This window comes from Lepidothrix coronata, unplaced genomic scaffold (genome assembly GCF_001604755.1).
Source record: "Lepidothrix coronata isolate B3197 unplaced genomic scaffold, Lepidothrix_coronata-1.0 Scaffold40, whole genome shotgun sequence".
NCBI classification, from domain to species: domain Eukaryota; kingdom Metazoa; phylum Chordata; class Aves; order Passeriformes; family Pipridae; genus Lepidothrix; species Lepidothrix coronata.
The window spans coordinates 438,646-456,827 of record NW_016690220.1 but is presented as its reverse complement, the minus strand read 5'-3'; the positions used below and the strand labels follow the sequence as shown (position 1 = coordinate 456,827).

Sequence of the window (18,182 nt, the reverse complement as noted above, 5' to 3'; positions counted from 1 at the left end):
TTCAGGATAAACTAAACTTGAAAAGATACAAAACATAGTAGAATATTATCCATACTAGAAATCAAAGATGCAAGATAAAACACATTGAAATAAATTACAAAAAAAACTTGTGTGTGTGTTTCCAGCTAGCTGGATGTTCTCAGGAAAAGTGTGAAATGTTGGAAAGTCAATCAACAGTCACCATGATTAAATAAAACAACATCGCACAGAATGACAACTAGCTTACCTTATTACTACATTTTGAGTTATTACAACAGTGCTACACAGACATAGTCACACTTTACAAATGATATGATAATAAGCCTTATGAAATGACACCCTGATTCATGAAAGAATATATATCTTGAGACACAAAATCTAGTTTTAAATTCAGAAGAGTAAGAAAATCTGTTCATGTTACACTTTAAAATATCCATATTCACAGAGTATTTGAATGCTGGAATTAAGAACTCACAGTCATAAGCATATGCAAATGTAAAAAATCACATGCACAAGGTATTATTAGAAACACAGAATAGCTCAAATTGGAAGGGATGACTAGAGATTGTCTAGTCAAATGTCCCCAGTGTCATGTCCAGACATGTTCTGAATGTCACCAAGGATGAAGACTCTATGAACTCTCTGGACAACCTATTCCTATTCAAACACCCTCACAGTAAAAGAGGGTTTATGCTTAGATGGAATTGTTTTAATTTGTGCCAATTGCATCTTGTCCTTACACTGGGTATGACCAAGACAAGCCTGGCTCTATCTGCTTTAGTCCCTCCCATCAGGTATGTATGTACATTGGTAAGAACCCCCCAACTAGAATCTCTTTTAAGCCAAACAGTCCCAGCTCTCTCAGCCTCTCCTTCTACATTAGATGCACAAATTCTTTATTCATCTTTGTATCTCTCCACTGCACTTACTCCTGTATATCTGTGTCTCTTGTACTGGTGGGCCCAGGACTGGACACAGCACTCCAGATGATACATTCTCACTGGTACTGAGAAGAGGGGAGGATCAATTCTCTTGACCAGCTGGCAACACTCCCTCTATTGAATCCCAGATGCTGCTGGGCCTTCTTTGCTGCACTGCGGGCTCATGGTCAACTATTTGTATATCAGTATCCCCTGGTCCATCTTTGAAAAGCTCCTTTCCTCCTGCCCTCAGTGTGTACTAATGCATGGGATTGTCCTTCAGGGACAGAACTTTGCGCTTCCTATTGTTGATCTTCATGAGTGTCCTATAGGCCCAGTTCTCCAGCCTGCTGAGGTTCCTCTGCATGGCAGCACAACCATTCAGTCTGTTAACTACTTCCAGTTTTCTATCTCTGTAAACCTGATAAGCATGCACTCTGTTCTAACACTCAGGTCACTAAATGAAGAATGTTAATGAACAGTACTAGACCCAGTATTTGAACCTGAGGGAACATTACTAATGACTGGTTTAGAGATGGACTTAGTTCTTTTTGAAACCATCAGTTCAGCTCATGAGGATCACTTCTGCCCAAACCAGTACCAGGTCAACTCATACTCCATTTGCTGCTGATATACCTGTAAAATCCCATCTTGTTACATTTTACATCCCTTTTAGATTCAACTCCAGGTGAACATCGGGTTTCTCGAACTCATTTCTGTCTCCTTGAATGATGTCTCTGTACTTCTTCAAGGTCACCTGATCTTGCTTCCTTTTATGTATGTTTCTTTTTTATGTTCGACTTTTGTCAGGAGATCCCTGTTTGTCCATGCTGGCCTCCTGTTGCCTTTATCTTCCTACATATTGGGACTGGCGACTCTTGAGCTTGACGGAAGACAATATCTAAAATCAAACAGCTCTCCTGGTCCTCCTCCTCTCCAGATCTCCTTAACATATGATTATTCCATACTGTACTGGGTTTGCATGGTCAGGTAACTGCTGAATGATCTCTCTGTCCTTATCTTGACTCATGAACTTTTGATTTTATTTTCTTTCCCATTTTAATTTCTTTATCCCTGAGGAGGGGCAGTGATAGAGAAGCTTTGGTGGGCACCTGGCACTCAGCCAAGATAAACCCACTACATCAGCAGATCACTGAACAGACCATGGTCTGCCTTCCTGATTTCCAGGTTATGATCTTGCCATTTGTTTTGTGTCCTTCCCTCAGTATCCTGATCTCCACAATCTCATGGTCACTGCAACAAAATATGCTCCCTGACCTTCACATTTCCAATCAGTTCTTCCTTGTTTGCAATTATTAGCCCCAGAGGAGCACATCCAATTGCTGTCTTCTCAGTTATTGGTATCAGAAGTTATTATCAATGCACTCCAGAAGTTTCCTAGATTCCTTGTGCCCTGCTTGTTGCCTTTCAGATCTTAGACAGGCCAAAGTAATTCATGTGAACCAGGGACTACAAATCACAGATTGGTTTAGGTGGAAAAGACCTTTTGAGGTCATCTAGTCCAACTCGCCTGCTCAAGAAGAGTCAGCCGGGGTAGGTTGCCCAAGACCAAGATGAAAGCTCCATCTTTTATTTCTTCCTCATGAGGTGATCTGTAGCAGATGGCTAATACAACAGTCATCCATGTTGGTCTGCCGGTCAGTCTTTATCCATAAGGTCTCAGTTGGCTCACCACTCAGGCAGAGTTCCATTCCTGTTGCTGTCTTGCCAGCCTGCTCTTCCTAAAGATCCTGAATCCAGGCACGGTAGTGTTTTAATTGTGTAAGCTGTAGCACTTTCACTCTGTGATTCCAATGAGGTCACAGCCCTGCAACTACATGCAGACCTCTAAGTTCCTCCTGTTGGTTTCCCATGCTGCATGCAGCAGTGTACAGGCACTTCAGAGAGACAACTAGTTGTGAACATTGTTCCAAGCAGAGTCTTGAAGTTGAAGTTTCCTCTCTAAAGCCATCATCTCAGCACCTTTATTCATACACATACACTTCAGGTGGGCCCCCTCCCTTCAGTCCTTATTACTTTTGAAGTATCTTGTGCCTGTATCAGCCACAACTTATCCATATCTTGCCCTCTGCTTGCCAGTGCAGTCCACCACTTCTTCACTTGATTGTGGGTCACCATCTGCCTCTCCCATTTCTCCTATTTTAGGGCTTGCATCACCAAGCTGGTGGGAAACAAGGCTGGTGGGCCTTCAAGAAGAGAAGTCTGAACTACTTTTTCTAATATTAATACTATCTTACATATGTAAAAGTTTCTATTGAGATTCCAACACATATGGAGCTGAAAAGACTTTAGTTGCACCACTATTAAAACAATTTGGTTACAGAAAAAATGTAAAACATGTACTAATAGGTGCTATTTTTTTCCCACAGCTCCCTACTTTGTCTGGTTTTGTTATCAAAATACCAACTTACTCAGAAATTTTTGGAGCAGTCTGTGTTAAGAGCATGGTTATGTAATTTACAGAAAGAAATACATTATTAACTGCATTTCTTTTTTGTGTATGTATACGTATTTTTTAACTCAAAACTTGAAACAGAATCTGTGTGACTAGGAAGTCACAGAGAACCTCTTCCCAATACTCTTATTTGAGAATGACATCAGCCTCCATGATTCAGGTTATAAAGGAATTATTACAGTATTTTGATTAAATAATGTCCTTTTGTCCACAAAAAGATACAGAAATATATAGTATCTACCTGATACGTTATTTCATCAGAGTTTGCAGGTGCTGGATGGGGTGTATGGCTCACCAGTATAACTTGCTGTGAGCCTGATCCACTTTGGCTAGTGAGACTGGAATCTGTGAGTATAGCAGGGAACTGTTGACCCTACCAAAGAGGTGAGAAGAAAAAACAAAAGCAGTAGAATTATATATTTAAACAGGTATATTTAAACAGCTAACTGTAGTCACGTAAATTTTCATCTACACTGAGATTTCAACCACACAATGACTCTAAATTTTCACTTTCTAGACTTAATTTTTTCAATCTCCCCACTCTGTAGATTGTATTGCCAATGTGTCTTTGGCTCTTTATGACATCACAAAAACATTAAATTATGATAAAAATGAAACTAATGGTAAAGCTAGTGGGGAGATGATACTCCATACAGCACTATTTTTATAATTTTTTTAATGCCACCTGTTATTAAAGATAGTCAATTAAATTCTGTCCTGTTACTTGTTGTGAAAGGAACTGTTGCAGCTGCTCTTCAACTCTCATGTTCACAAAGAGGAAAAGAAAAAAATGACCATATTAAATAATAGTAATTAATATTTTTAGGAGTACTATGCTGTATTACTGAATAGTGATGATGACGTACACAGTTGATCACTAAAACAGTAGAACTTATCTATTCGATGAAAAAAAATAACCCTGCAAAATTTATCTGCACTTCTGTTTAAACAGTTCATGTTTCTAGATGCCAGTATGCACACATCTTTGACAGAAAGAAGGAAAGTTAACTGAGTTTTCAAATATTATGTATTTACAGGACAAAATTATTTTCTCGGCAAAATTTCCAGTTCCTGCCCTGAAAGACAGTAATATCACTTTATCTGCCAGTTCAGAAATGCATGTCTTACCTGTGAAGTGATATTAAGTGTAACTGCATCAAGACCACCTGACAACATTCCCTGAGTGTCAGCAAGAGTCAAAGTGACACTACCATCTCCTCCAACTCCTGATGAAGACATGACCAAATTCTGGGCAGAAACTGCAGACTGTGATATGGGTGTTGTTGAAGGAAGGTTTGTTCCACCTGTTGTATTAAGTTCTGGAATAGATGCAAAATGGTAAAAAAAAATCTGTTACATAAAAAACATCTTAGCTGCCAACTTATTTTAAGTGAATTTAATTTCTATTTCTCATTCGCTAGGACTTTCTATTTTGGAGTCAACTAAACCAGTTAAACAGCTAATCAAGCATTAAAATTGTCAGAGACAGATGATAAAATTAGAAAAATTTCTCTAAATGTAGCTTGATGGACATAATATTGACCAAACACGTGTTTGTCTGTATATAAACAGAGGTAGAAATTCATGTATGTATTTAAAAACTCAAAATTTGAATACTAGAGTGACTTTGATATTTTATCACATTTGCAGCAAATGCACAAGATTCCTCTGTCCTCCAATTTATAGAAACAGCCTTTCAATACTCCTTTAACTGCCCTGAAGTACTAAAAGATACGTCTTCTTGCTTTCATTTTCTACTTACTATGTGGAATAAAGTTCATTTAAACTGACATAACAATTTAAAGACTCTGAAAAAAACCACACAAAGGCCTGTAGTTCCTGAATCATAATGTGCAAGATTATACCATTTCATATTTAGTTATCTGGTCTAATATGTATTTTTTTAACAAAATGTTACCACTTCTAATTACAGAAATCTTTATATGCATACCTGGAGCATTTAGTGAAGGGCCCTGAGAAAGCAGCTGGTCATTGCTTATAGTTAATGTAGCACCTGTAGTCTGACTGCTGATGGTTGGCGCTGTTAGCCTTAAGCCAGTATTCAGATCACTGCCTCCAGAATTATGCTGAATAAGATCTTGGCCTGAATAGAAATGAGTCCTATTATAACTGGAAATGTCTCAACATTATTCTGCTACTGTTCTTAGAACTAAAAACAATAGATCATAAAATAATAAAAGTAGAAAATACAACCAAAACATAAAATTAATTTCTACAAATGCAGATTTTTATGCAGAGGTGCAACAAGTTTCTAATATAGATGTAATTATGACAATCTAGATCCTAAGATTTACAGAAATACCTGAGATTACTAATATTTAGACAAATATTAATCTTACTTATCTAGATTCGAGATACCAAATTCATGAATCAGTAAAAATGCAGCAAACCAAAGGCCAAATGTGGTTAGTGTGACTTTTTAGATCTGCTATATGGATAATGAATTGCATTGAACCAGTCTTATAAAGACATCACTTAATATGGTGTTAATTTTGCTTGATGGTCAACCAGCATAAAACATAAAAACTGAAACACAGAAACTGAAAACCAAATCTATCAGTTGTTGGACACCATTTTTCTTAGATGAGTGAACATTCATGATCAAGCAGAAGAAGAACACAGACGTTATTGTCATGACACTTAAAAACACTAAACATGTTACAGAACATAAAAAAAAGAGAAAAGAGAAAAGGAACAAAAGGAAATAAAAAACAAAGCAAAAGAAAAATGCACTAAATATAATACTAGATCTATTAAAGAAATGTTATTAATCAAAATACAAACTTTTATTTTTTTTTATTAGATTCTTTTAACTATCTTCAAATGTTACCTTATAAAATAGAGATCTGGTACCATCGAAGATTTTTAAAAATACCAACCAGATATTGTAAGAGTGATTTCTTGAGGACTTCCTGATGAGGTCGCATTAGTAGAGCCTGAAGCATGAGCTAGAACTTGACTCAAACTGGAGTTATTTATGGTCAACATTATCTCATGTTGTCCATTTGAAGATGACACCATACCCTGTGAAGTTATGACTTGAGAAATGTCCTGTGCACCTAAATATAAGGGATAGAACAAAAAAAATTCATGAAGAGTCTTTCATTATAATAGACAAAATCTTTTAAAGCATTATTTGCTGAACTACAATAAATGATGTAGTCAAGGGGAGATGCTAGAACATGCATTCCAAAGGACAAATTTTCATATCCAATTTAATCCTCTGTACTTAAGATTTTCAGAACAAAGATTTTGTATTTTTCTTAAGACTTTGGAAGTTCTTAAGTATTTTCACTACACAGAATCACAGAATGGTCTGGATTGGAAGGGACCTTAAAAAGCATCTAGTTCCAACCCCCCTGCTGTGGACAGCAATGCTTTTCACTAGACCAGATTGCTCAGAGTTCCATCCAGCCTGGCATTGAACACTTCCACGGACAGACAATCCACAACTTCTCTAGGTAACCTGTTCCAGTTCCTCACCACGCTCAGAGTAAAGAATTTTTTCCTAATTAATATCTAATATAAACCTACTCTCTAATCCACCTTCTGAAAAAAATTATATTAGCAAAGGGTAACACATAAAGCTGTAAAATTTGCTGAAGATGCTCATGCAAGAACTGCATGTTTATTTTATTAAATTAGGTATCTGGTTGGGGGGGTAGGCAAGGGGTGACATTTTCTCACTGTGGATAATACCACTAAGTAGAACTAAGAAATTCAAAGCACAATAAAACTATTGACACTTCTCACCGTTTGCGCTGGTTGTCAGCACAGACTCCTGCTCAGACAGGGATCCTATGGTCATATTAGCAGATGATGTTACCGTGGGCTGCAAAGACAGGCCTGATATGGGCTGAATAACCACATTAGCTGGCACTGCACTTTCTGTTGCCTGGAGGGAGGGATTCTGTGGAGCCATACTGGGATCTCCAGTTAGTTGCTGAGTAAGTAAATTACTCTGCTGCAAAGTCTGCTGTAGAATACTTGGATCGATCTGAAAAACAAGTTTCAACGATCAATCTGAAGTTAAAAATGATAGATTAAAATGAATATTCTTAACATAAATCCAGAATTCATACTTATTGCATATAGAGTAGATACAGTTCTTAAACTTTATAATTAACCATTTAAAACTTAAATTTATTTTTTATGTGTCAGCATATAGCCAGTCTCTTAAGTCACTAAGTATCAAGTCTATTCAGATTCACCTGTAGATTCTTCCATCAGCAAAACGTTTGAGAAATCATGACCACAGTTACATGTTAGTATGGAAGGCATCAGTTACACACACTGCTGGTATTCTGTACTGTCTTGTTAGTGCATGCAATGTTTATCATTGTCTTCAAGCCATTGAAAGTGAAAAGGCATGGAGCAGAAAGAAGAGTGATACCAGAAATTATTTATTTTTTTTCAGCTACTAGGGCTCATTAAGGTCCCAGTTCACAATCCAAATACTGTTGTCTATAGTTAAAGACAGATTTTACTCTTCATGGACATTTAGTGATTGAGAAAAACAGAAATTAAAATGCCTTCATTTTACGCTAAAAACTCCTTGAGTAGAGAGACTCTGAGCAACTCAATACAACTCTGTGGATGTCCCTTCCCTAACCTTGGGGTTGTACCTGGCAACCTCTAGAGGTTTCCTCTAAAATCAACGATTCTGTGAAACTAATCAAACACAACCAAGTTCCTAAAAATCACTGTTTCACATCTTTCAAATACAAACTTTTAAATGTAATCATCCCATCTTTTTTCTGTTGTTCCTTTTACAACCTCAATAGGAATTGAAATTTTGAATCCAACTATTAAAAACTTGCATAGTTACACAGGTGTCTTATTCTGTGCAATAATTTGGGCTTGTTTCGGGGGATCGGAGTGGGAGATGCCTTTTGTGAGCTGGGTGAGAGTCTAAAGTACTTTCAAAGTGAAGAGACAAAATGCAGTTAAAAGAAAAAACCCATATTTTAAAGCAATATGCCAAAATCTCAGATGAGTAAAAAAAAAATTAGAAAGAAATCAAACCAGAAAAATACCCCATTGTGCAGCTATTTTGTAAGTCTTCTTACATTGTATAACTCATACAGCAAGGTATTGCCATGTGCCTCACTCTTCTAGAATTATGTATACTCTAGAGAACTCTTCTAGAATATGCTATGCTCCTTAAAGTCTCTTCAGCCCTCAAAGTGACTCCAAAAAATTAAAAGCAAGAAACTGTAAGCAACCTACCTGTAATGTTATGTTGTTAATACTGCTGGCATCTATTCCAGAAATTTGAACATTTTGTCCAACCAGATTAGCAGCAAGTTGTAGCTGTATTCCTTCAAGAGTGGCCAAGCTACCATCTGTCAAGGACACAGTTAAGTCACCTCCAGCTACCAAAGAAAACAGTTATATTATAATGTTTTTATTTATCAATATTGACTACCTCTTTTAGCTTGTTTATTTTTATAAATTAAATCAAGACAAAAGCTACGTAGACAACATTTATTTTATGCCAAGAAAAACAATCTGAAGTAGATGATTGCCTGTTTTAAAGCTTCATAAATTCTGCGTGATTTAAGGATTGTTACTTAACAACTAGCGAGTATCTTACAAAGCAAGAACTCCTCCACAATAGCTTTGGAAACCTGGAGAAATTGGTATAAATTTCATTGGAAAGTGTGCCGCACCTAAACACAGCAGCACTCACACATGATATTTACATTCTGACTCTGAATATACACACGGAAGCTACTGTCACATTTTGCACAGCACAAATGTTGTTCGGTATCAAAGTGTCAAAGTTCATCCTGCGTACTAACATGGAAATAAAGGTATGTAAGCATTTGAAAACCAAAAATCTTCATTATTCATGTAAATAACTGGTGCAGAGAAACAGAATAACTGTTTTGCTTCTCCTCTTTTTAAAAAAAGGCAATAGAGTATTACCAAAAGGAATACAAGTACTTCAGAGCTGTTTGCTATCTATAATTTCTTCCTCTCTGCAGTGCAACAGCACAGCAGAAACAAAAGGATCTTTTTAGGTGAACTGTATACGTTTACCCCTTCGTTCTTAAATAAATAAATTTCTATTTATGTCACCAATGTGCATCGAACCATGAATTCAGTACAACTCTTACCTGTTTGGCAAGCAGTGTTTGCCATAACTTTCTGAACTCTAACAGAAAGCAAAGTTCAGAACTTGATCTCAACATCACCACCACCACGTCATCCATTTTTACCTGACACTGAAGCAGGCAGAATAGCCTGGCCCACAAGTCCTTGCTGAAGTAAATTTTGATCAAACTGACTTGTCAGAACGGAGTTATTCATGATGAAAACATTAGGGTCTGTAGAGGATGAATTAAGAAGGCTGACTGGTTGTAGTCCTTCAGTTGAAGCGCGGGCAACAGGCTTCCTAACTTTCTTTGTCTCCGGTTTATAATGACACTGTATGTGGGTTTTCCTGCGCCCCGAAGTACGAAACCGTAAATCACAGTGTGGACATTTGAAGGGCTTTGCTCCTGTATGCAGACGCATGTGGACTTTTAGACTCCCTTTTGTAGAAAAAGAATTACTGCACACATGACAACAGAAAAGCTTCTGGCCTGGAAAAGTTTAAAAAACAGAAAGGGAAGTTATAAAAGCTCTAAAATATTGATAGCACTAAATCATGCATTTAACAAAAAACCCCAACATATTCTGGACTAATCTGAACAGAATAAATTTGAAATAACTGGACTTTTTCTTTATAATCTTGTCTGCTTTTCAAATGAATTAAGGATCTCAATGAAGGGCATATTAATTTTTTCCTATTACTGAAACTCAGCATGCTGTAAAAGCTTTCATGCAGAATCAAACTTGGTGACCTTCATGCCTCTGTCCTCCTCCTCATCTCACCTTCCTGACTAATCCAGTTGTTCTAACTACACAGTTCGTAAACCGGAGAATTAAAAGTTTTATCTCAACCTCTTCAGCATTTGGCTTCTACTTACTTGGCTATTCATTTCCTTTTTAATTCCAGCAGCTTTATTCTTCTGTTTCAATACTGCCACAATACTGACTAGAATTAATTTGGTTAAGGAAATGAAGGTAGGAAGTGAATAAAATTAAGTGAGATAACATCATAAGACAAAAATACCAGCCCCTCAAAGTAATTTAGAAGTACAGAAATCTGGCCTATACATATACAGACCTCCTTATCCTCTCTCCTTTCAGATTGCATAACATCTGAAAAAATCTTTGGTCTCAAATGGAATTGTTAATGTACTACAAGTAACAGCAAACTATGGAGTTTATTTCCTTAACCAAATCCACAGTTGTACAATTCACAAAAAGCATAATGTAAATATCTGGCAGAAAACATGCCACTGCAGCTGAAAACTCCCTATAACTCCTGAAATTCCCAGACCTTCCAGCACAATATTGCTTTCTAGTTAAACAAGGGAAAGAAATCAATGCATTTCATAAAGAAATCACAAAACCAATGTGTGCCTATGATTCCTGGTATTGAATTCTAGTTTCCGTTTACACAGAAGAATCTCTCATCAAATTCCTGAATTCAATTCAACCTACTTCAAATGACAGATTTAGATTACAAAACCCTGGCACTGTTGTCACTTTTTCTTCATCAAAACTAAGTAAAACTCTGACAATGTTCTGTTTCAAATAATGGAGAAGAGCCCAATAACACGAGCCAGTAAGACAATGGGAATCTGGGCTGCAGAAAAGCTGTCTACCACATTCAGGGTGCCACAAAGGAAGCCATCTAGCAGTCTTTCTCACTATATAAAAAAACCCCACCCAATGGTAGAAAAGGGAAATAAAAAAAATAAAAGCGAGAGAGAAGAAAACAAAAAAAAGTAAGCAGGAAAGAGCAAACTGAACATCTGAAGTCCTGTTATTTAAATATTCAAGGAGATTATTACCTGACTCTGGACAAATCTAATGTAAAATATTCCATTAAAGATAGTGAACAAAGAGATGCAATCTCTTGTTAAGTCCCACAACTTTCCAGCTGCTTGAATCTGGACATACATGACCAAATGCCTGCTTTGTTCTTTTGATTATCCTTAGTATTTGCTACTGTCTGAGACAAGATACTAATCTACGCGATGATCTGATGTAACACATAAGTAGTATTTCTTACTAAACAACAGAAGAAAATACAAATATAGTGCAACAGGGAGGAAGCTTCCATGAGCAAAATAATTATGTATTACAGTATTAAAAGCTTTCTATCTTGTCTTTTGTACTTTTCAAAAGAGATAATAATGAAGCTTAATGAAACTGTAGCCAGTTTTAGAAATTAATTAGTTCAGGATTGGGTTTATTACAGAAGTTCAATGGTAAGAAGAAAACGAGTATGAAAGATTTAGAGGGTTTTTTAATTAACGCAAAATTAGGGTTGAATAACACCTCTATTAAAATCAGACCTCTCTTGGGAATACAGAGAAACTACTGTAAAAACCTAAATATTACAGATAATAGGTTTACATTCAACTTGCATGATTCAAACAGCTGAACGCTCAAATTTTTTGTACTCTTCTTTTCCAATTTACTTAGCAGCGCAAACATTAATGTTTATAATTTTTTTCCTCTAGTTTAACTTTATAAAATCCCTCAACTCCACCTTCTTGCTCAGGAAAATCATTTATCATCGAAACGCTACAGAAGATTTAATGCAAAAATGTTATGGATACTTGCACACATAGTTTTTGCAGAAGCTAAGTGTATGACTGCTTTAGAAGCCTACTAATAGAGAAGGCTGTAATAATACGGATTTTTCAAAATGTCCTAATATGATTAACTTGATGATGCCATAAGTACCAAATTTCACTGACTACTGCCATTCATTGTGCCATATGCCAGATCCCAGCGAAAACATACCATTCCCTGCAAGATCTGTACTGAAAACAGCTGGTCAAGAAAGCAACCAGTTTCTAAACACAGACATTCAAAATCTCACTGACCTGTGTGTGTTTTAACATGACAATCCAGAGTGGATTTTACAGTGAAACTCTTTCCACATTCTTCGCACTTATACGGCTTCTCTCCAGTATGGATACGAACATGCCTAATAATTCCAGAATACATGTACATCTGAATTTCTACTTTTACGTCAGTTTGCAAAAATATTTATTTTCTATCTTACTAATTTTAGAATTAATTAAATACTTATACTATCAATACACTAAGCAGAACAAGTAAAGAAAATTGAAGTATTTGCCTTTTTTTTCCAACTGATTTTTACATGCTTTTACATGCAGGTCTTATAGCAAGAAAAAATAATTTATTCAAAAACTTCATAATAACAATTTCAATACTGCAAGAAAATAAATATGAAAAGGCTGGGTTAGTCATAGTCAGAAAATGTATTTTATATTTTGACGTTATGTAAATATGAGTCAAAATTCAACTTAGACATAAAGAGTTATATGAAACTATTATTGCTTAAGTTTCTGGTGAACAATTTAGCAAATTAAAAACACACAAAACTTTTCCATTCCTTACCTGACTAAATCACTGGGTTTTTTAAAACTTTTGGGACAATAACTACAACAGTTGGCATATTTGGGTTCTGCTTCCAGTTCTGCTTGCTTATCTTTGATCTCACTAATTCTGTCTTTCTCTGCAGCAGACTGGACAAGAACTTTTTCTGAGACAGTGGCACTTTCTTGAGGCCTAATCTTTGCCAGTTCTGCTGTTTCTTCTTCTGTAAAAGTTATGACACCAGGACGAGATTTTCTGGAAGTTCTTTCAGAGTTTTCATCATCATCTTCAACACATGCAACTTTTAAGAAAAAAAAAAAAGGCAAAACAAAAAAAATCAAACCAAAACAAAAAAACATGTTTGTTTAGTTTAATCTATCAGCTGAAATTACAAAAAATAGAAGGGTTTATTATTAAACACATCGCCACTACATTACGTGCTTGGACTTTAATCTCTTTCAAAGGTCTAATTACTCATGTCCGTACTTCATTTTAAAAAAAAAGCTGAATTTCTGATTCTTATTTTTACAATAACTAATACGGGTATAAGTAACTTAGGACAAAAAATGTTCTACTTTGGTGACATACTAAAGTAACTATGTCACATACAGTACCTTGAATACACTGGACAGATCCTGGAAAACATTTCTTTAAACAATTTAGATAACACAGCAATTTTAGCAGCTCTGGACATCAGACATTATCCATGCTGGAAGGCTATTTTGTAATATTACTGTTACAGCATTCATGTAATCCACCAAAACATCTGTATTTCTTATGGAGTAAGGACTGTAAAAGTAAAAGTGAAATAATTTACCTCCCCCTCCTGTATCTGTAGCTGCTGCTACAGCTGAGGAGACTGTCTGATGTTTTTTCATATGTTTTTTGCAGTGAACAGTTGTTCGAAAGCTTTCATCACAGAATGGGCACTTGTAAGGCTTCATGCTCATGTGAGTTGCCATGTGCCTGGTAAGGCTGCCATTAGTTGTGAAGGAGGTATTGCAAATGCTACAGCTGAATGCTTTAACTCCTTAAAGTAACAGAAACAAATAAGTAGCATGCTATTTGTTTAAGTTTGCTTACACAGGACATTTACAAAACCCAAACATGGTTTAAGCTAATATAGAGCTGGTATACTCTGTTACCTGTATGAGTCTTCTCATGTGACTTAAGAACTCCTGAGGAAACAAAACCACGTCCACAGAGTTGGCATTTATAAGGTTTCTCACCAGTATGTGATCGTACGTGTTGTTTCAAATGGCTGGATTTCTTAAAACCCTTGTTGCAATATTCACATCTATTAGAAGAAAATTGTTTTCATTAGTTGTATACAATTACTAGCCATAAAAGATTCAGGAAATTCTGTAACGGAACATAGAAGTATAACAAACCTATATGAACGCCTACTTTGATCTTCATTATCCTCAAGAAAATGAGGCCTTTGGGTATGCAATTCAAGTTCTTCTTGTGGTGACTGATCTTGTATCAAGCGAGTAGTCTAAAAATCAAAACCTCAAGTAAATTTCAATAACACGATACTGAAATAAAGTCACACAAACAGGCAACAAAAAATTTACAGCATTTACAGTCAATACAAGTAATCAAATTTATGCTTTCATAAATTTTGATAAGAAATTAAGAGTTCTATATGGCACCTAGCTCTTTCATAGTGAGAAGGCAGGCACCAAAATGTTCACCTACTGTATTGGAATAAATAGACAATGTGGTGCATTTATACTTCTCTGAATCTACACAAAAACGTATTTAACTTGTCTAGGTTTTCTAATGTTGGAGGAGTTAAATTTAAAACTAGAGAAGCCATTTTAAACATTGAGTAGCAAAACACAGTGCTGCTGAAGACTTCACTACTTTTTGAGCATTCCTGTAAGTAAAAGCCACTATAGAATAATCCTTAAAAACAACAGCATGTTTTAAGATTTGAAGAGAAGGAAACTCCAAAGCCTGTAAGTTGAAATTACTCAAACTCTTCCAGATCCTAAACCCCACTTTAGTTCTCTGACTGACATTTGCAATTCGCAAACAAGCTTGAAGAGACAATAACTCATGCAGATCATCATGGTAAGTACATTACGACAGGTGGTCTTCATGCTAGGTGCTACTACCATCATAAAAAGTTATATTTAAACTGTATTTTTAGCAATTGAGTTCTTTTACAAATTTAACGAGATGAAAACCACACAAGAACATCACACATTGTGATATGCAAGCTCCATGAATGACCACTATACATGTGCAATGTTTTTTTATTGTTTGATCATATACATCTATAGAAATCAAAGAATTAGGACAAAAGATATGTGATAATGTACAATTATTTCATAACTTTATGTCTTTTTCTCAGTTTTAACATTGCAATCCAACTCTACAACATTATATCCTTTTTTAAGTCTAGAACACCAAAACATACAATTTCTTTTGAGAAACATGTAATCAGGTCACTTATCCTCTTCCCACCCCCGTTTTCCAGTTGCTAAACATAAGCAATCTAGAAAAGAAATCCTGAAACTTTTCTGACTTCTTATTTTACTTACCACCAATGAAATGGTGCAAAGAAACTCACCACTGAACACAAAACAATGAAGCCTGCCTTCTAGCAGTACTTACTACATTAATAGTGTCTGTATTTGGAACCTGAAGAAGGGCTGGTGGATGGTAACTCGTTGAAAGAGCCTGAGATTCAAGTGTGCTTGAATCCTGCAGCTGCTGTACAGCTGGAAATTGAGTCTGTTGATTGTAGCTGTCGTTCACTGTAAAACCTGCCAGAAATTAAACAGTCACAAACCTGGAAAATACACTGAATTGGACTTTGAATAACACCACACTTCTCTGAAAACTACCTTCAAAAGAAGTTAAGTAGAATTACTACATAGTAATACTTGTATTCTTCACTGTTGAGTGTCAAAAGACACAGATGTTTCTGGCATCTATGTAATATGCATAATAGGGTTACTTACCATTAGCTGGAATTCTATTGGAAAATCTCCTCCACAGAAAAACACTGTTTGAAGTTTCTTCGGAGTGCCACAATTACCTTAGAGCCATTGAAATTTTGAATTTCTTGTATGTAAGCATGCATGTGTCAAACAGGTTGACCCATCTCCCTTTATCCACGTTGGTACCACGCTCCCTTAACTACACTGGAAGCCGATCACAAGGATGCAAAGCTCAGTGGGGAGGATGGCGGGTGAGTGGAGGAGATGACCCAATAGGAGAACTCCAGTTTCTGATAAAGTAACCCCATTTTCTCCTACTTTGGATCTCCTCCACATATTCCCACTCTTTAGATAATAGTAAAGTAGAGCCTCTCAAAGGCAAACTGCAAAGTAAAAAATAAACATATTTTTATTCACATTTCCAGTAAAAAGACCTGAAATTTTTATTTGGTTCTGTTCTCCCAAAATATCAGATCTTAATCACCTCCTTTTCTAAATGAATGGATGAAATGATAGCAACAATGATTCAGAGCCAGGGAAATATAGCTCAGATTGCATTGTTTTTAAATGCTATTATAGATGTCCTTTATCAACCCTTTTAAGTTCTAATACTTCTAAAAAAACAACCCACAATGTAATGTGGAAAAAAATGAAACCACAAGTATCAGTAATTAAGGTATGGGCAACAATTTTAGTACTTCTGTGCAGTTTGCCTTTAGTGGACAAAAAGGGTGAAGATTATGAAAAAAAGGCAGAAACAAACCCACATCAGAAGACCACAGCATCAAAGGCCAAAAAGCAATGCTTAAAGAATGTTTTGAATTACAGTATAACAGAAACTTGGATGTGTTAAGTTTAAGCAGAAATTTTCCCAAAAGACCCTTTCCACACCAGAAGAATACTGTAATCAGTAGAGGAAAAAACCCTACTCGTATGCTATTGCTTACAGCATAGAATGAAAACCCAGAAATGTAAACAAATCTTGAAAGTATTATTAGTCAGGTCATCATTTGACACCAAATCTATTGTTGCAATTTCTATAAAATTTTCTCTCCTACAACTTGTAATCCTACAAGATTACAAGAAAAAAAAAGGATTCAACAAGCTGAACCTTGCACCTCAATTACTTAGTGAAATGACAAAAAAAAAAAAGTAGCCTGAAGAACAGCAATGAAAAGTTTTGGAGTGATAAAAGGGCTGCTAATTTATGCTTTTCAAATAAATTTTAGAAGTATCTTTATAGAAAAATGGCATTCCCACTACACTAGATGAGTATACAGAAAAAAACAAGACTCAAGAAACTGAAGCAAAGTGATGTCACTTCTATGCCCTACATAAAAAAAAAAGGACATAACTATTAAATGTACAAAGAAACAGCTACCTAAAAAACCTGAAACTTTTTTTAATCAGCAGGTAAATTGTACTAGCTAAGAAGGAAAAAAGAAGTTACTATACCATGACCTGTTTTGCTTCACAGTGTTTAAATAAAAGAAATTATTGACATCCTGAAAAATTTCCCAGGACTGTGCAACAAAATGCTCAGAAGAAAAGTTCTGAATGTAGAGGTATTTGAGGACAAAAAGAAAGAAATACTACTTCTGAAAGTAGTTCTGAAATAAATATGGACCAAAGCTGTGACAAGAATATATTTGATGCATTCCCATTTTGCCCAACACCTAACATGAAGGTCATTTTCCACTCAAAAAAGATCTGACAACTTCAGCATGCTCAAAGGCATTTGCTACGACCATAAAATTTCTACAGAACAGCATTAAAAAACCCCACACCACCAAACACAAAAAATCAGACATTCAGTCTGAGAGAGAAATAAATTTCATAACCTTTTTTTCTGCTCTTTTTTTTATCGCTATATATTGTTTCCCTGAAGCTTTTGATCAATCTTCAAAGAACAGAGAACATCTGAGGCTCTGTATAATAAGGGGAGTCTCTTACTATGACTATGAAGTCTTCTAAAGGTGGAATTGCATTTTGTATTTTTCAGTACAAGTAATCATTTACGTTGCTTGGGGTTTTTTTGGCTTTCGGACATCACCCAACCTAATTGTCTTCTATATTAACAAAACATATTGCAAAATAGAATACTCTGGAAATCAGTTTACTAGTGGAAAGATGTGTCTTGCACATGAGAATGAGAAAACAACAGCATGATACTCATAGCAAATACAATATTTTAGTTTAGACAAAACTTCAAATCTTTACTGACAGATCCTTCGAATTCTAACATTACCAACATCTACATGCACATGTGCATTTCAGCTGGGACCAGTGCTTAGCAATTAAATGTTCTGCAGGCTTGCTTTTAGGCAACTTTTGCAACCAGCTGAACAGTACTGACTG

General features: G+C 35.8%; 1 protein-coding gene across 9 annotated transcripts in view; it reads right to left on the bottom strand.

Annotated features, from left to right (window-relative positions):
* ZNF236 (zinc finger protein 236) overlaps positions 1-18,182 on the bottom strand; it is a 71,478-nt gene that overhangs the window by 11,693 nt on the left and 41,603 nt on the right. For 7 of the 9 annotated variants that reach the window (XR_001874491.1, XM_017813263.1, XM_017813261.1 and 4 more), the window contains exons 17-29: positions 15,496-15,647; positions 14,262-14,368; positions 14,016-14,167; positions 13,688-13,900; positions 12,892-13,171; positions 12,351-12,454; positions 9,621-9,986; positions 8,626-8,771; positions 7,150-7,393; positions 6,276-6,455; positions 5,327-5,479; positions 4,504-4,694; positions 3,617-3,748 (exon numbers count right to left, since the gene is read on the bottom strand). Coding sequence is in view for 8 of the 9 variants with exons in the window: in XM_017813263.1 (XP_017668752.1) it covers positions 3,617-3,748; positions 4,504-4,694; positions 5,327-5,479; positions 6,276-6,455; positions 7,150-7,393; positions 8,626-8,771; positions 9,621-9,986; positions 12,351-12,454; positions 12,892-13,171; positions 13,688-13,900; positions 14,016-14,167; positions 14,262-14,368; positions 15,496-15,647 (2,420 nt within the window). In the remaining variant the exon portion in view is untranslated. The remainder of the gene's footprint in view (positions 1-3,616; positions 3,749-4,503; positions 4,695-5,326; positions 5,480-6,275; positions 6,456-7,149; positions 7,394-8,625; positions 8,772-9,620; positions 9,987-12,350; positions 12,455-12,891; positions 13,172-13,687; positions 13,901-14,015; positions 14,168-14,261; positions 14,369-15,495; positions 15,648-18,182) is intronic. The other 2 variants (XM_017813257.1, XM_017813260.1) reach the window with 2 other exon arrangements.